This window comes from Notechis scutatus, chromosome 1 (assembly GCF_049901735.1).
Source record: "Notechis scutatus isolate UNSWTSFEM ecotype Mainland chromosome 1, rNotScu1.2, whole genome shotgun sequence".
Lineage (NCBI taxonomy): Eukaryota > Metazoa > Chordata > Lepidosauria > Squamata > Elapidae > Notechis > Notechis scutatus.
The window spans coordinates 35,619,987-35,639,777 of record NC_142009.1 but is presented as its reverse complement, the minus strand read 5'-3'; the positions used below and the strand labels follow the sequence as shown (position 1 = coordinate 35,639,777).

The window sequence follows — 19,791 nt, the reverse complement described above, 5'->3', positions numbered from 1 at the left end:
AGACACAGACTTCAGAGAAAACAATTACTACCAACTTGCCTTCCATTGAGGACCTGTATAATGCTCGAGTCAAAAAGAGGGCTGTGAAAATATTTACAGACCCCTCACATCCCGGACATAAACCTGTTTCAACTCCTATCCTCCAAATGATGCTATAGAGTACTGCACACCAGAACCACTAGACACAAGGACAGTTTTTCCCCAAAAGCCTAAACAAATAATTCCCTCAACACTGATCAACTATTTACAAAGTCTGCACTACTATTACTGTTAAACTTCTCATCACTCCTTATCACCCATCCCCTCCCACTTGTTACTGTATGACTGTAACTTTGTCGCTTGTATCCTTATGATTTATATTGACTGTTTCCTAGTATGTTTTGATTGCTTACTGTATTCTATGACTATTATTAAGTGTTGTACCTTATGATTTTTGCCTCTTGATGAATGTATCTTTTTTTATGTATACTGAGAGCATTTACACCAAGACAAATTTTTGTGTGTCCAATCACACTTGGCCAATAAAGAATTCTATTCTATTCTATTCTAATGAGAAATCCGCTTCTAGACCAGCATTCTAACCATTACAAAACTGCTCTCATCTCGAGAACAAGAGTAAAGATGATTCATTGGATAAGTCAACACATATTTATGATTTAAACAAGTAATGCCCAAAGCACCTACATCTGATATCCATGTCAGATTTTGTTGCAGAAAATCATGATGTGTGCAAAATGGGAGACTCAATCAGGCATAAAAAATAAACCAGCTCACTTTGGTATGTGGAGTAGATTCAAACAACTGCGCCATTTATTATCTCTGCAGTGGTCATAAAAAAGCCTTAGTTTCTATCACAGAAACTGATAATGTCTATTAGTTGCATATAAAATATAAAAGCCCCTTGAACTTATACAGATGATTAGAATACCACTGTGTGAATGACGCTTTTCATTCATTAAGAAGTTAATATAAAAACTATGCCAGTGGAAAGGAAAAGGGAAAATAAAACCAAGAGCATTCATCCACAACCTCATTGAAGATATTCACTAAGGAAAGAATCTAAATTTTGAATATTTTGCCTATCTGAAGGATGCCTATCTAGCCTCTTACCTGATTTTTCTTAATTAACAACTGAACAGTCTGAAGGTTGTGCCCATGATCTGTGGATGTGGCAATAGGCATCCTCTCTCCAACCCACAACTAGAAGAGATAAAATATACTGATCAATATGGAATGCAGACATGGGAAGGAAATATAACAAGAATTAAGAGATTGGATAATAGCATTGTGTGCTATCCAAAAAATTAATAAGTCAAGCTGTAACTGAGAATAACTTTTAAACTCACAATTTCATCCTCCACATCCCGGTTGAACTGATGGATCTCCTTAGAGGCTAGTAGGTGAGCCTTCCTTTCATTCAAGGGCTCCAGCAATTCCGTGAATTTCTTCTCCACTGTATAACGTTTACCATCAACTTCATCAGTACTCTTGCCTTCCTGACTCAGTGCCTGGGCTTGACTCTGCAGCTCCTCAACCTCTTTCTTACGGACATCCATTTGATTCTCAAGCATCTACAATGAAAATGAAAATGTAGATCCATTGCTAAAGTGGTATTACCATCTAAGGAACATTAGCAAGACCACAAAACAAAGAGGTTCAGCCACTAATTGCTACTTATCTTTATACTATCCAGTGAGATTACAGTTCACTTCTATTTGGATCATTGTAATGGTTTTTAAACAGCTTCCTTTTTTCTTGAAAAAACATATTCTAAGTGTTTGCCTTTCTGTGCAACATGTTATTTATAATGGAACCATTTCTGCTTGAATTTGGTTAGACTTCTGCTAGAAATATATACGGTCTGTTTTTCCATTGCTGTGCATTCTCAAATTTTAGTCTCCCAAATTTGTATTATTGGAAAGGTTTTTCTTTACCAATGTTGTGTTATATTGGTTCTTGCTGCTGTCAACCATCTCTTAATAAATTGTGGTGCTTTTCATTTATATTCTTTGGGGTCCTGCCCAATATAAATATTTGTAGTTTAAATTTGAGTTTTATTTTCTGGATGTTCTGTGTAATTCTTTCCAGTATTTTTGAGACTTTTTGCAAAGGTTCAATCTTTCTGTGACATAGTTTTCTGTGATTTATAGCAAATGTATGAGAGAGAAATTCACCAATAGCTTGGATGTTCATTTTGTCAAGCCCTTTTGGTCAAATCATTCAAAACACAATTTTGCAAACAAAAAGCAAAAAATGCACAAGTTTATCAAGGTTAAATATGTACCAGTGCCTATTTCAACTCTTGTTGTGAAATCAACTCCAATTAACACCTTACATATTTGACAGACAAATGTCAAGAATATTGAGGAAAACTATAGCAATGAATTAAGCCAAGGACAACAGTGCTATTTCTGTCCTCATCAAATGGACATGGTGTACAAAAGATATTTTATACTTTTATAGACTGCCATGAACTGTTGAAAAATGAGCCCTCGGTTATATTTTTTTCCTCCTTGCTTTAGACAGCAGGTGAAGAGATTTGTATTCAGATTACACCTGGGAAACAAAAATTGCTAAATGCCATGGCTATGCAGGCTATAGATCTGCAAGCAAAAATAATGGTTTGGAACAGGTATGTATCTGGCTGCAACTGCAGCAGGCAGCCCAACAAACCCTGGGGAAAAACACAGCTGCTTTAAATTGCCAGATGCATTTGTTCCCTGCATGTTATGAAGCATTTCTGAATTCAAAGCATTGCACTTCCCCACTAAATACCACTCAGCTTAGTAATAATTTGATATATTTCACGTGATACATTTGCTTTTCTTAACAGAAGTATCCCAAATACCTAAAAATGATATAATAATGGAACACTGTAGTCAGCTTGAATATTATCCAAATCGAAAGGCATTCAGATAAATGTTTACCATAAAAATAAACTCATATATATTTCACCGTTTTTGCCCCTCTTTCTGTCCATTACAATAAAGTGGCAAGGTTTACTACTCCAATGGGTTTACCTGTTGTTTTTTCAGCAAAATGTTGACACTGGTGAGGTCTTTGCCATAATCATCTGATTGTATCTGGCTCTCCAGGCCATTCAGCCATTTATCTAAGTCAGCACAGCTCTGGGTGAAAAGCTCAGCCTTATTGGCATCAAAAAGCCGCTGAGCTTTTGTTTGGGTGGTGCTTTCCAGTACTTGCCACATTTGGTGTAGGCTTGTCAACTTCTCTTTCACAATTGCTTCAGTTTCAGGCTTTTCGGCAATCAACTGCATCCCTTCCTAAAAATAAACAAAATGATCAATCAAGAATTGTTAACTCAGTTTGCCATAACCTGGTAATTCCACATGCGTAGGACTAATTCACATGATTCTATGCTAGCATGTTCCTGAAGGGACATGACAAGTAAACCCAAATGCCTTTCCCAGAGCACCATTCCTTTGCCCCATACCTTTTGGATTTTGTCAAGCCACTCTTTGTTGGAGCCAAGCTCGGCCATGAAGGCTTGGTGTTTCAGCCACTTGCTGTGAAGGTTCCGTGCTTCATCATAAGACATATCTTGTGCTGTAAGCATCTTCTCGTTAATCCAGAGAGACAGCTGAAAAACGATGGAAATGTTTAACTTTAAATAGGGTGTGTTCACAGCCATACAAAACTTTTTGACAATCAGCTGACTAAATCCAGATGCTGGTACTTGCATAATGGAAATACTGGTCTCCAATAGGATCTTTTCTAAACTGGACATTAATTATTCTGAGGAAAGCTGTTATGTCTCATTTGTTATTATAAACAGATAAAAATCCTTCTACTCTGAAATGTCTCTAAGAGTTGACTGTATTCCATCATGCTTTTCTTACCTATAGTATTTTAATATCTCTATAATGATTATATTTTAGGTTTTTTTTATACTGATCATAATAAAAATGGTAAACTATTTTGAACATTGAAATTTGAACCATATGCTTTGCAAAGGAAAATGATTCTGTAAAATCCTTTTAATCATATAATTCTTAATTCTGGGACTAGAAGGTAAGGAAGAAAGAAAAAGACATTGGTTTTGAAAATGTCCAAAGTAAGGATATTTAAAGTACCAGTTCAGCACTAACTTAGAGAGATCTATATTTTCAAACACCAATGTGGTCTTGGTTTCATCAGGAAAGCAGAATTGCTTGTTGCTTTCCCCTGCCAAAGTTTCTCCCTTAGGCCATTTTACTTATGTATACATTTATTTCATAACTCATGAAAAATAGTAAGGGGAAGATTTCCAAAAGACAAGATGGAAAAGGGGGTGACTTCATCTGTTACTCCCATCTGTTACTTCTCAGCATGAAGTTACCCTTAGCCACTTTGCAGCTGGATGGACCATTCCATATCCAAAGCTGTGCTGATGCCGCAATGTCTAGCTTAGCCTAAAAGCACATTTATAAGATCGAAATACAGTCACACATGGATTAAAAAAAGTCACAGACAGCTTAACTCAGTGTCAGCAACAGAAAAATCCTTAAAGGCCCTATGCAAATTATTCAGAAATAATTCTAGTGGAACAGTGTAGCTCAGTGACAGAGTACACCCTTTCATATCAAAAATCACAATCTAAATTCCTGATATAAATATATATAGTGTGTGCACGCACGCACACACACACACACATAGTTTAAAAGACCATATGTCAACCTGACTAGAAAAAAAATTTTTTTTTTTTTGCCGAAATCTTTGTTATGCAGAATTATGGGGAGGACTGTAATGAGAATGGGACTCTTGCTTATTCAATAGTTGGACAAAAAAGAGTTTGACATGAAAGCCCTTCCTACTGAAATTCCCACCATTAATAACCTGTTTTTCATATGGACATCATTGTCAGAAGAAACAACATTGGATGGTGTACAGTGGTCTGTGCACATTCAATTGTCAACACAGTGCTCTTATGCTAGCTGAACTTTAGAATGTTAAAAGTGGCACAGCTTTTTTCTCTGCCTGAGACTATAATCAAAGGCTTCATCTAACACTATGGGAGTGGAATTCTGTAAATTCCATAAAACAGGAAGTTGCCTTGCCTTCTCCTTCTTTCTGAATTCTCTAAAACTCTGGAACAAATTTGGGAATATGTGTAAAGGAGACCTATCACTTCTCTTCCACAGGCAAACAAAGAGGATTGGTTACCAGTTGAACCTCATGTTATTTACAAGAGATTTATCCCAAGTAACCATATTCAAATCTTGCTAACTCTTTTTCTGTGAGGTTAAGAAAATGTAGTACATGTTGAAGCTGCACATTCTGCATTTTTTCAGCCAACCACCCCCAAGAAGAAAGTATGTCAATAGATTTGATTCATAGCTTGCAACAAATCTCTCCCACATATAAAGCCTTATCCAAGCAAAGGGAGTGGAGCAGAATGGGACAGCTAGGCCAGCCACCCTCTATTTTTGGTCGACAAAGACCATTTTTCATTCATTCATGAACATTCCCAAAGGTCACTTCATAAAAGGCTTGTTAAAGAGGGAACTAAAAGGAAAATCTGCAATTACAGGAATTAGAAGAATCTGCCTTTCAGAGGGAGAAAACAAAGAGGTTGTTCATGGTTTTGGAAGGGTTCTTTTTGAGGCTTCAACTGGACAATAGCTGGTCTGCTCCCAAAGCAGCACCGAGTTCACTTTGAAGCTATATTATCCTGACTTACAGAAAGAAATGTTCTCAGGGTCCCAGAGTGGCAAAACATGGGATGAGATGTTGGGGGGAGGGGTGTCCAATTCTATTTATGAGCAAAGTTTTAATAGCAAAGGAAGGTCCATGAAAGTAGACAGAATGGTTCTTGCTATAAGCTACTCATGTGTGCGTGGTGCAAGCACTGTTTACTTCAACATGTCTAGTCTAGACAGAAGAAGAAGAAAAGGACCAGAGGAGACATGATAGTAATCTTCCAATAGTTGAGGGGATGCCACAGAGAGGAGGGGGACAAGCTATTTTCCAAAACACCTGAAGGCCAGACAAGGAATAATGAATGGAAATTGATCAAGGAGAGATTCAACCTAGAAACAAGGACAAATTTTCTGACAATGAGAACAATCAACCAATGGAACAGCTTGCCTTCATAAGTTGTGGGAGCTTCATCATTGGAAGCTTTCAAAAAGAGATTGGACTGCCATTTGTCAGAAATGATATAGGGTCTCCTGCTTGGGTGGGGGGTTGGACTAGAAGACCTACAAGGTCCCTTCCAACTCTGTTAGTCTGTTAAATCTGTTAAACCTCACACAGTCAAGACAAGCAGAGATATCAGGCATTTCTTTTATGTCCATCCCTTCTCACTATTAAGTTCCATTTTTATCAATAGTTCTTGATCATGGACAATACAATTCAGTTTTGATTAGCATGCTCTCTGAGAAGGTCGTTGGTTCTCAGGAGCTGAAATCTACAGATGTCATTTAACCTGTTTATAGCTCTAACATCTAAGTTGAATAAGAGTGCACAAAATTCCCTTAAAACTTACCAAGCCACAAGTCCAATTGTCCAGAACTCTTTATTTTAACTTGTAGCAGCTTTCAAATGTAGGAAAAATATGGTGGTTGTATCTGACTACAAAATGTATTTAATTGTTAAGCAATGGAGACAAGAATAATCTAGGAATTTATGATTATGCACTTTAGTTTAAGTCTCATTTTTATAATATTTTATTTATTTATATATCAAACTTTTTAACTGCCCATTTCCCTCACAGAGTAGCTCTCAAGGAAGGCAAACAATGTTACATTAGAACCAACCTTTCTAGAAGGCTTTTGGCTTTTTAAATAAAATGGTATACTGTTTCTGGTTCAGCAAAACAAAAACAGGAATAATGAAAGCTATTAAGGACTGTCTGCCATTAGAGGTTAATCAATTAGTGTAGAGGTGATAGCGATCATCTGTTATTAATTAATAGATTGGACCTAAAATACAAACTGAGACACACAAACATAAGTACTTTCTGTTGAAGGGGAATGGAGGAATCATTTTCTCAATGGGTTAAGAAAACATACCTCTTGGCAATCTTGAAGAAACTTTTGAAGATCTCTGTTGTCTTTTAATCTCATCAGAAGTTCACTGGCCACTTCACGATTCTTTTTATGTCTGTGTAAAAACAAAGAAGACATTTTTCAGTGCTGGAACTTTGAGCAAATTGAATACAGTCAGAATAGAAACTGCACTTTTTTGTTATTTTCTAATGTTTAGATGCTAGACTAAACAAGCACAAAACCCCTTGAAATAAGGGACAATGACAAGCCTCAAAATTTCCCTACACACAAAAGAGTAACATGAAACACCTTCACAATCATTTATACACTCATGATGATTCTGGGGATTTAAACAGAGAATGCTGCTCATTTAAAGAGAATGCTGACTGAATTATATACACATTTTTTAAAAGATAAGTTTCATTTAAAGCATATGGCCATGAACATTTTGTTGGAGAATACAAACTCAGTTTTAGCAACTAAAGAGAAGAAAATTAAGAAGTATGAATAACTTATGAATGAAGCATTTATGAATAATAAACTGCTTGTCTGAGGGAGATGAGTGGCTTAAAATATAAAAACTAAACAAACAAACAAAATTATGAATTAATTCATCTATATTGTTGGATTGCAGTTTCCATTATGGGGCTAATCTCACCCAATGGGCCAGTGCCACAGCAGAAAAGGTTTGCCTCCTGATTCTGTCAGATGGAACTCCTTAGCTGATAAGAACTATAAAATGCCTCTCCCACTGGACTTGATGGGATGGAGAGAGATGGTCTTTCAGATAATCTGACCTCATGCCATATAGGGCTTTAAAGGTAAAATCCAGGATCTTAGACTTGGATCCAGAATCAAAATGGTAACTGTGCAGCATATGGAGCAGAGGTGTATCACCTGTCTCCTTCTAAAGGCACACATAATTTGTCCATGCTGCTACATTTTGCACCAGGTGAAGCTACCAGACACCAGACTATGTGGAGCATGTTAAAGTAGCACATTCAAGCTAATCAGAAGAAGTGGACAGTTCAAGAAACCCTGGTGAGCTGCATGTGAATTATTTTGAAAAAGTAATTTTGTATTACAAAATTTCTAGAGAATGAGTTTTAGTGCATAGGAATACAGAAGTTTTACAGAAATTTTATAAAAGTTAAATATTTTTTCACAGGCTTCATAATATGGCTTTGTAATATTTATTTCCAAATTAATATAATTAATAGTAATCAGTCTTAATTTAGATCTTCCTTCTACTCCCGCTCTCCCCAACACATATCAAACAGGGAAGGAGAGGGTGGCTCACTTAAAATCATCTTTTGAATTCAGAAACACTGAGAAAAAAAATCTGAACCAGACACACTTTATGTTTTAGCTGATTATTGTAGCTAGTTTATAACATCAATATATAACATCAGCAAGGAAAGTGAAAAAATATCTTGCCAAAGACTCTTAATGAGAAAGAGCCAACTGAAAGGCTATCCAATCTGGAGGGCAAAATTCCATTAGAGGGCAGCAAACAAAGAAAAATACTGCTTTCTAGTGATTATCCAGATTTTTGCAGTGCAAATAATGGTATGGTTAGTTTTACGCTGTTCACTGAATAGAGGAGAAATGAAAAAAAATTAAAATAAAACTACCATGGTAGCCTTTCCTCTTTAAAAATAAAATATTTTTGTGGTGGTGGCTCTTAATAGTTTTGTCATCAAAACTCATATAAAATGTCAATTTAAAGTGATACTGTTTACAGATAATAGCATTTTTATTTCCTGTAAAAATTAGTAACAGAAACTGGACCAATTTTTTTCACTCAGCAATGAGAATTTCTTTGTCACTATAAAGGGCAAAACTTGTCCAGTTTTCCTCAAAAAAACTGCAAGAAAATTAAAATGCTTTGACAGAATGTTCTGTTAATAATTCAACTGCATATTACAGATTTTTCTCACGCAAGGCATAGTTCCCTCCAAAGCTCTTTAATAAGCCTTGGCTATGACTCAATATTCTATAAACCAACTCTTACCAAGTCAAGCTCTTTGGTGGTTTTCATAATCCTTAAATAAAGTAACAGGCTTAAGATAACTTTGCAAGTGATTGTACCTATGTATTCTAGAAAAAGGAAGTTCTGGTATGTATTTTTAAGAGTTCCCTAATTACAAGCAAGTTTTATTTTTGAAAGAGATTATTGCAGAATTAAACAAAAACAATTCAGATTGCTGAACATTAAAACAAATAAACAAGACATCAAATATCAATGATTCTTTAAGAGTATACTGGATTTAAAGAAAATGAGAAACAGCAACTCAGTTTTTAAAAGGTTTGATTATTATATCTTGGTTCAATAAACTGAAATACAAATAAATCTTTTAAGCTATAAACACAATCTCTTCATGGTGAACAAGAAAATAAACCAGAACATCTTCACTATGTTTTCTCTATCATGCAAAGTGGGAAACTATTACTAAGTTCTCTAATTGTGCTACAAAAATGATGTGTTTTCGTATGTCACCCTTTGCTTGTCTGGATTTAGTCATTAGGTTCTATTATTATGATGTGCAAATTATGGAAATTATAACTATGTAACAACCCAAAAATTAAAAAAAAAAGTGTGGATCCAGACTACAGTTAATATCTTTAAAACATCTAAGTTTAAATGGCGGTTGGCCTTAATATTCCATTTGTTCCTAAAACTACACACACACAGAGGGGGGGGGAGGAGGAGGAGAGAGAGGGATGGAGGGAGGAAGAGAGAGAGAGAGAGAGAGAGAGAGATAGAAGATACAATTGAACCTGGGACTGTCTATTTTTAAAATACATACTATTTTCACCCAGCTATGAGTATTGACAGCTAACTAGAACCTGAAAAAGCACATTGTTTCAGCCAAAGTGCCAGTACAAAATCTTCAATCAGATGTGCCATTCGCTCAGCATAGCTAACAGTTAGTGAAGTGGCTGGGTGAGTATACATGTAACTTATAGCTGGCACTTAAGTCTAGTTGGCAAGGAAGTTGATACAAGAGATATGTTACTTACCTTTATAAGCTGGTGATGATAGAGGATGTCATCACTTTATTATTAACAACCTTAAAGCAATATAGAATTGTGTGCCAGCCTCTCAATAGCTACTCTTCTGGAAGCCCATGCAAAGATTTTTTATAGCCCTGGCACTGGAGAAGAGATGATGCCATCATCCTAGTGCCTAAACCCCACCTCTGAAGTCTGTCCTGGATCCCTTTCAACTTATTTTTCTAACTTGGCACTTGCTTCTAATGTAGAACAGTATTCTACATCATTGCGGGCAATTAGAAATGTAATTTTGTTTTGGTATTACAGCCTGGTAAGCCCAACACAGGAAACCAAAAAGAGTAATATCAGCCAGCAAAGTACTAAAGTTAGAGTCAGCCTAGACTGGCATAACTTAAAGTCAAAGTAAATTTACAGGAGATCCATGTTCAATACAGAGTAAGAACAATACATTCTGACATTCAACTGACTTTGTTCTGAATACTGATCAAGTCACAAGAAATGTCAGAAAAGAATTCTGAAATGTGAACATTCTTACTTGGAACACTGGGCATTTTATGCCCTAATAACTTCCCTAACCTCAACAGGTGTGTTAGACAAGCAGTCAGGAACTATCAACCAGCATATTCAGCTCTCAGAAATCCCAGCTACATCACCTCTACTCTGGTAGCTTCATGGTACAATTTATAAACCTGGACAACTTATGGAAAATGCTGGGATGGATAGAGTAGAACTGGTACATTAATTCACATGGCCCTTATGGCATGATTCTAGTCATATGAGGGATCACAGTGCTTGAACTGAATTGCAGTTTTTTTCTCCCCATGTATTATTTATTAAAAATATTTGTATGGCACCCAGTCATATGAATCTAGCAGTTTACAATCGTCCTACATGAAAACATCCATATAATCACCCTCAGGTTAAAACATCAAACAATTTTCTTTGCTGCCTCAATTAATATCTTTATTAATATCAATGAATATTCTGCTAGAGCATCAAATGCCAAATTTATTTGACTGTAACTTAATGTATTGTGTGAATCCAGTCAATTTATTCATGATATTGTGCATTTGGCAAGCACACGGCACTCCCGAGTATCATTAATAAATGTACCTGTCATCAATAGAGTCCACTTTCTCTTGGATTTTGTCTGAGTTGATATTGCCATCACTAACCAGCCTTCTTCCCGTCTCTACAACTGCATTGATCTTCTCCTCGTTGGCATCCATTGTGGTCATGAAATCCTCCTGTTTTTTGATAGCAGCTTCTGCTCCTTCCAAAGTGGTGGGCATTTCAGTATGTGCCAAAACATATTCCTGTAATTTAAAAAGAGATAGAGTAAGATATAACTTATTATACAACTAATGGCTGTTTAGTCTACAGTTAACATTATCTAGGTTAACATAATGCATTCAACCAGAGCAGTAGACTGATTTGCATATCTCTAGTGCAAATGGCCTCTATTGATCCAATGCATAATCCCTGTGAATTTTTAAACGTGTTTCCATATCTAAACAAACTGATTTCTAAATACTTGTTAATCTTGTTGAGCCAAAAGTGAATCTTCACAAATGTAGATCTGCTGGACCATTTGCAAGACCATGCCACACATATATAGTCACCTTCAATAGATATAGATAAATATATATAGATTCCAGCATCATGATTTGGAGGACTGTGAATGAATGCAAGCTTAACCAGATGACTTCCTGATTTCTCTTCACCTGTGGCTTGAAGCATTCTTCCAATACAGGATTATAAAGGTTTGGGAAAAGCAGAAAGCCTTTTATGCAGATACCCAATAAATGAGAAGGGAAAAAAAAACAGGGCATGAGCTTGTCACTCCTTCTTGATCCAGATATGTGTTACCTGACTACAGACAATATATCAGCTTGGGTAGCTTATCATAGCTTCTTTATAAGAAACCTTTTTCAAAACACTTCTTATCCATTCAGAAAATGGTTTCTTGAGAATAAGGATCACTACCCCACAGGAAAATATCTCTAATTAATTTTCTATCAGTACAAAAATGTGCTTATTTTTTTCATGTGGCTGGCTAAAATTTGGTCAGTGTAGTCAGTTCAATGGAAGTGGGAAAATGCTACCAATGTATCTCAGAAGTATCCTCCAAAAAGACAGTCAGTTTAAAGCAAGAATGGGCATTGTGTGATCCCCCTCCCAGATACTGTTGAACTCTAATTCAACAGAAGGGGATACTATTCATAACATTTGGAGACTCACATGTTGCCCGAACCTACTTTCTGAGAATCAAAGCATCCTTGTCATGGTAACTGCTTACCTGGTTGTTAAGAAATGCCTCTGCTTGCTTTGTGTCTCTAAGGAATAACTGGTAGGCATGGGACTGGGAAAGAAGATTCTGCCGATTTTCCCACATTTTGTGAAGCTCATTCCATCCAGTGTCCAAGGCCTGCAGACGCTGGTGTAAGAACATGTACTGAGCATCAGTCTGACCCTGGGTCACCATCTCACCAATATCTCTCATTTTCTGATAGTCTTCCTCATAATTATTGATTTCATTCTTAATGTTTTCATGCTGGGTAAGCAGCTTTTCTGCTTCCATCAATGTATTGGGCATATCTTCTGAGGCAATGGCTGTTTGGGTGCGGGAAAGCCAGGACTGGAAATCATCTAAGTCACGCAAAAACTGCTGCAGTTTGCTTGCCTCTCCCAAGGACTCTTCACGGTTCTTCAAAGTCGTTTTCATTTCTTCCCAAACATCATTGATTTCAGCAAGCCTAGATAGAATGGCTCGAGCCTGGTCAGGATGCTCTGATTCTAACTTTTCAGCCTCTTTCTGGAGATCAGTGAGCTTGGCTTCAATAGCTACCAAGTCACGTTCCATTCCAGTTAACTTTCTCTGAAGAGCTATAACGCCAGCCAAGTCATTGCCAAGCTCTTGGGTGGATTCAATAACTTTAGTCTTCTCCCTGATCCAAGATTTGGTTTCATTGCATTCAAGATGATAGTTCTGGATACTGAGAGCTGAGATAAGAGCATCTTTCTTTATGTCCACCAGTTCTCTGAATTGGCTCCACCTAAAGTAAAGATGCAGAGTGGAAAAAACAGTGAACTTCACATTTTCATCATTGCTTCTCTGTTCCACGTTTCAAAATGTAATATGCTTTTTGCTTCTTTATTTGTAGTTCTCAATACATTCTAAAATACTTTAGAACATTCCAAAAGATCTATAAGCAGCAGGTGCAAATAACATCATTTGTTCAATTAATGTTGGCAAATAATTAGAACTTCTGAATAAAGTAGGCAACCCTGACTAGGGTAGAGAGAGCAGTTTGGCTGACAAAAGTAAATGCCAATTGATAATTATTATTTTTCAGCAGCAAATGCATCTATTCCATTTTGAATGGACAACATGGACTATAAATAATAAATGATACAATATCTGTCTGGCCCTAGATAAAAGATAACATTTAAAGCTTTAAAAATTAGACAAAATGAGACCAGAGACAAATACATTACCTTGTATTGAGCTTATCTTGCTGTGCCTTGATCTCTTTTTCATTTGGATGGCCATTGTGTATCAGCTGCCTAGCTATCTGATTAACGACTGCAACACGTGATGCTTGACTATTCATTTCTGGTTCTAAACTTTCAAATCTAGAAAAGAGGAAAAGAAAAAAAGACCCAACAAGCATTAATGATTAAGCTCATAGCTCAATGAATGTGGAATTGAAAAAAAGCTACAAGGCCTCTTACCTGTGCTGTATCACTTCCAGATCTTCCAATTTCTCAGGTATCTCCATGTTATTCAGCCACTGTTCTTTCTCATCAATCCAAAGTTCACAAGCATCTGCTTCACTGAACATCTTATACAAAGCCAAAGTGTCTTGCAATGCCTGCTTACGAAGCCGGGTGAGTTCTGCAACTTCTTTGTATCTTTCCTCTATGCCAGACAATCTGCTCTGAACATCTACAGACTCTGCATACTCCTGTGGTAAGGCATTAGCTTGTTCATGCAGAGAATCAATTATTGACCTGTAACTCGCAATCTCTTCAGCCACATCTTTGTGTTTCCTAACCAAGGATTGAGTTGAATATTCATCATGGCCAACATCACTGCTTGAGACAATTTTGAGGATATCCAACATCCATGCGTCAATGTCATCTGCATCAGCCTGGAACTGGTGAAGTAGGGAAGCTTCTTCCAGTCGTTTTTTCCGTATGGAAGAGAGCTGCTCCAAATTAGCCCACTGATTCTGGATATCTGAAATCCTCTCTCTGATCTTTTCAGACCCAAAGTGATTCTCAGCTATCATATCTTCCCCTTCTTTGACGGCTTGTTGAAAGTGACCACTTCGACCACTCATCTCATCTTCAAATGCCTTATGTTTGCTAAGAAGCCGGACAATGCTGGTTAAGTCTTTTCCGTAATCATCTGATGACAAGATCTGTTCCTTTTCTCTTATCCATCCCTCCTCTTCAGCCATTTCCCAGAAGAATTTCCAAAGACGTCGTGACTCTTCCAAGCGAGCACGGCGTAGGGCTGACAGCTGACATAGCTCTTGGTAACAGAATTCCATATGAGCCACACGGTCTCGAATAACTTGTGGATCACAGGGTTTGTAACCTGTCCACAGGCAGAAAGAGGACATGGAAAATTAGTCACAAGAGAATATTACATTATTTATACCAGGAGACATAGCAAATACTAGTTCCTTAAAATCTGGTCATAGATTTTTCAATCTAAATTATTTCAATTTAATACATGCACATTTCAGAGACGTCTCTTAGTGCAAATTAAAGCAACTTTCTGGTGGAACCACTTCCCAAGATGCAAACAGACAGCCCAAGTTCTATGCATCCAAAATATTTGCAATACAGGGAACAAAATAATCTGTTCTTCTAAAAAATCCTTTAAAATTTCCTTCTGTGATGTGATAAAATAACATCAGCAAATTGTAGGAAATTCTGAAGAAACCCCATGTAGGGTACATAATTCTCCTCAACAGATTTTTTTTATATGTATAAACCCATCACATCATGTGTCCAGATTTGGCTGGCTTTTTGTTTTTATTACACCTGCAATAATGGCTACATTAAGCCAGAAAAAAGAAATGTAAAGGAAAATTAGTGAAAATTGCTGGAACCAGGGCTGAGTCACCATAATGATTAAATCTGTTTTAACACATATTTTACTGGCCAATAAATTAAGTGTGTACTGCCATATAATCAGTGGTACTAACTTTGATCAAATATATATGGTTTCATGACTGTACACACCTGATCTACATGTATTCTTTCTGCAAATGCAAACATCTTATTTAAATATTGTTCTCGAAGCACAGGTATAAGATGGATAGGCATGTCCAGAAAATCTGGGTGTGTATATGTTCCCTTCCACTTGACGGTTTACTTTTATGTATTCACTGGTCTAATTTATGTGACTGCCCAACTCACAAAAGGTGACTTTGTGTGGTTACAATAAACTAATAATTGCTATCTTCTATCTCTTTGAACATCTAACATACACGGAGTTACAACTGGCATCTACCAATAGGTCAAGTACACAAGAGTGACCCCAAGTATCTTACCTTCCCCATCTGTAGCAAATTTCTGGGCAGATGCATTAACCCCTCTCACTCGCTCAGCCTGTATGGCAATGTCAGCTTCCACAAGAGCATGTTTCTGCACCAGGTCTTCTACCCCCAAGAGATGTTTGCCATAATCTTGAGACACTAGCAACACCTGTTTGTATAGAATCAATTAGAGAAAGCATAAATTGTTAATAGTTTATTTTTTTTTTAAATTGAATATTTTTCTGACTACTGCTTCATAAATATCCCTTCTTAGATCTTCTGCACTTGCCCAGCATATTCCATAAAATACAAGTTCTTTTGCAAATAAAGAACTCAGCACTTGTTCCTTACCTTTCTGATTTTATACACTAATTCACACTTCCCAATTGACTAAGTGTCTATTTTGTACTATTCGGTTCTCAAAAGATCCATAGCAACAAAATTATTACAATTTGATATTAAGCTAGTCCTTGACTTACAACCATTTGTTTAATTCATGGTGATGAAAGTGCTAAAAGAATGACTTATGACCAGGTTGTAAAATAGGGCACGAGTCACTTAACAATTTCACTGCTTAGCAATAAGAATGCCCATCCCAACTGAGTTCATAAATCAAGGATTAGCTTTAGGCCCAAAGATTTAATCCAAATCTACTCTACTTTTTCAAAATATATTCTAACCTCCTTGTTAACTGAGAGCTGACATATGTAATGGGAACAGTTATAACCAGAGAATCTGCATATCCTTTGTGTATATCTTTATCTCATTGGAAAATGTGAGCAGCTGCCTAATAAATGTATAATGAAAGCTTGCTTATTGTTCTGAATACAGTTAGCATTTACCTTCATCTCATCCATCCAATCCATAATATAGAGCATTTCTTGGAAGATCTTTTGCAGACCAAGGTTCATCTCTAGCCGATGCCTACGTGCCCTTAATAATTCCAGGAGATATTCCCATAGGCGAATCACATTATCCTTCCTTGCAGTGATGCGTTTAATATCATGATAGTTCTCTGCTTCAAGTTCCCTGGCAACAGCAACCACTGCCTGGACTCTTTCTTCATAGGCTGCAATATCTGTCTCAATAGCTTCATGTTTCTTTGTTGCAGCCTCCACAGCTGGAAGATCAAATCCAAAGTTGTCCTAGAAGAGGAAGCATTAAGTAGAATAGTACAATGGTATTGAGATTGTTTACCATAAAGTCTCTTATTACACTTCTGCAGTTCTCCTAGGTCTACCAGTGGCTTAGGATCAAGTGGCCTTGGGAGGTAGAACCTGATGAGCAACTTGTTTAAAAGATTTGGTTGACCTATGATGCTTCCCTTACCTTGTTCCTCCAATTGTCCAATTGTGGCTTATTCAACGAGGCCTTGGTGAGCAAACATGGCTTAGCCATAGTATGAACACAGTCAGTGCTGTGCCTGTACTCTTGATAGGCCACTTGACTAATCAATAAAGTTGTACCACCATGTTACACCCTATTTTGCATTTGCAAAATGCAAACGCACATATCCTGATCATGTGGAAGGGTGGACTTGCACTCGTTTTGATGAGTAAACTTTAGTCCAGTTTCTTACTTAGTCATAATTCCCTACCCTTTACTACAAGGCTATTAACATTTCTGACATGATGATGCTACTGTAGGGTTGTCTCTCTAATGGTCTGCAACGAAGAATTAGAATTCAGTAAGGATTGCCATTTCTGGTAGAATCTTGCATCAATATCATTTTAGAAGTTTGCAGTAAAATTGAACATGACTTAATTTTATGGAGACAAACTGCATTTTCTGGTTAATAGATACTAGTGCAAGGAAGTCGTTCATAAATATTTCTGTGTAGGTTTATTCAGAATCCTGAAGGAAATGCAGAGAAACATGTCCATCCCCCTAATGCAAGTGGGAATTATCCCCAGGTTAGAGAATGCGGCTTTATTCGCCTAGGTTCTTTAAAAGTGTCACCTGAGAAACCAGTCGTTGATTTTCACTTAGCCAAGTCTCCCGCATAGCTGCCTTACGGTCGAATCTGCGAGCAAGTTGTTCCAGTTTCTCCTGTCGGATGAGCTCATTACGCAATGCCAGTTCTCTTTCATGTTCAGCTTTTTCCAGTCTTTCCCAGGCCTGAGTAAATAATTAAAAAATACGCAGTTTACACACAAAGAAAAAAATGGGAAATGTAAATGTTTATTTCAGCACTGAATCAATATTACACAATATTTTAATAAGACAGTTTGGGATTGCTGGCATTATTTAGGAAATCTAAAAGACAAAGACCCTTAACATTAAGGGCAGATCAAAGCATTAAAAGTATCAGTTGTAGCATTTACACTCCTATAAAATAGAATAAAATCTTATTGTTTTACCTGGGAGTTTTCCTCTCTGTGGTTCATTTGAAGGGTTCTAGATTCTGCATAGCAATAGTCAGATGCTGAATGACAAAACCTTATGGCTGACTCAGAAAAGATAGGTTTCACTTTATAAAAGGAAACATTTCAAGGACTCATGGCTACAGTGAAAAATTTAAAAAACTGCTTAGGGAGAAAAAATTGGATAGGACTTCCTTTAGTCAGGATGGTATTCTTATCTTAGCAACATATGCACTTTCCCAAGAAATGAAGAAATGCATCCTGAAAACTTTACAAACACAATCAAAGCAGCAAAAGCCATCATAGCAATATTGCAATAAAGCAAACTGATCCAGCAGAGAACAACAGGATATCACATCACAAGTTCTCTGAGCAGTTAATGCTCAGCACCTTTTAATCCAAAATGTTTGGTCAGATGTCTGTTTGAAGGAAAGGGCATATAATATATTGCATGTTTTAACAGAATGCAAACAAGGAAGCCAGGCCATTTATTGGATCTTCCTTATTAAAAAAAATAAACAATTCTCAATTCCTAATCAGCCATCTTGTATTCAATCTTCAGATGTCCTGCTGTTTGGAACCTAAGGATACTTAAGAACTTGCAAGCAATTTCACACATGAGGAATTTATTACTGCAATTATGCATGAAAGCAACAGCTGCTCTGAGAATTCCAGCCAGGGTGTAAAGGAAATTATAAAGAGTTATCCTTCTAAAAGTACATTATCTCTACTAGATCTTGTCAAACTAGTTGGTGTTCTTCTGGTGGAACCAGTAAAATGATTAATTGTCTTCTTTGCTAGCATCTTTGTTGCAGGGCAATAAGTTTCAGTAGTTTCATTATACACTTTCCTCCCTTTGAACATCCTCTCTCTTGTTCCTACTTGAATGGGGAATTTGCCTGGGCAAGGGAAGTCATGTAGCAGCATATTCTTCCTATTCACCCCAACCATCTTTTTCTATAACAGCCTTCCTGAAAACTATTCTCTGCAGCAGGCGATTAAGTGCATGCCTATTTTCATTTTTAGATTATGAATGCCTTCATTTTGGTAAAGCTAAACATGAAGACTCAAAGGAAACCTAATGATAATTTTAAAATAATGCATATTCAATGTCCTGCTTTTTATAGACTAGAGCACATGATACTATCCAGAAGCAAGACCAGGTCAAATCACAGAAACACTTCTATAGTGCACAAAAAGTGACTGGCATTTTGTAGTTAAATTTTTATGGAGAATGCATGAACCTAAGTCAGAAATTTACTCTCTACTGGCCTGTGATCCACAGACATCTTCTAAGGCAGCGTTTTGCAAACTCAGCTGCTTTAAGATGTATGGACGTCAACTCCTAGAATTCCCCAGACAGCACGGGGAATTCTGGGAGTTGAAGTCCACACATCTTAAAGTGGCTCAGGTTGAGAAATGCTGTTCTAGGGACTACCTTTTCTTTCTTCCATATTAAGGATACTGGGAAACTCAGTAGGGAGGAATGTGTGAAGAAGCAGAGATGAATCAGGACAGCTAATCCTGATACTGGTTGCTAGAAAAGTCACTTTGAAAAGAAGAGTCCAAGGTTGGGCTATATCCTTCTATTGATCCAAAATAAATATGGAATGGAACCGAGAGTTTCATGATACCACTCCTCTATTTTTGATTTTGTTCACCTATCACTCTGTCTGGCTTCATTTTGTCTCAGAAAACAAATCCTTTCAGCATGCACTTACACTTGGCTTTTGGCCTCCACATCCCGTTTTCGGCCTCCCCGTGCCCCATCTTCAGCCTGTTCTGATTCCCACCACCTGGAACAGGCCAAAAATGGGGTGCGCACAGGCGGAAAATGTGATGCAGAGGCTGAAAATTGGGTGTGCG

At 37.0% G+C, this 19,791-nt stretch overlaps 1 protein-coding gene across 2 annotated transcripts in view; it reads right to left on the bottom strand.

Moving 5' to 3' along the window:
* SPTBN1 (spectrin beta, non-erythrocytic 1) overlaps positions 1-19,791 on the bottom strand; it is a 187,786-nt gene that overhangs the window by 33,588 nt on the left and 134,407 nt on the right. For both annotated transcript variants that reach the window (XM_026676704.2, XM_026676705.2), the window contains 12 exons: positions 17,522-17,680; positions 16,405-16,707; positions 15,578-15,731; positions 13,743-14,613; positions 13,506-13,643; positions 12,307-13,063; positions 11,121-11,323; positions 7,014-7,104; positions 3,455-3,601; positions 3,021-3,284; positions 1,347-1,571; positions 1,111-1,200 (listed from right to left, as the gene is read on the bottom strand). In XM_026676704.2, coding sequence (XP_026532489.1) covers positions 1,111-1,200; positions 1,347-1,571; positions 3,021-3,284; positions 3,455-3,601; positions 7,014-7,104; positions 11,121-11,323; positions 12,307-13,063; positions 13,506-13,643; positions 13,743-14,613; positions 15,578-15,731; positions 16,405-16,707; positions 17,522-17,680 — 3,402 coding nt within the window. The remainder of the gene's footprint in view (positions 1-1,110; positions 1,201-1,346; positions 1,572-3,020; positions 3,285-3,454; positions 3,602-7,013; positions 7,105-11,120; positions 11,324-12,306; positions 13,064-13,505; positions 13,644-13,742; positions 14,614-15,577; positions 15,732-16,404; positions 16,708-17,521; positions 17,681-19,791) is intronic.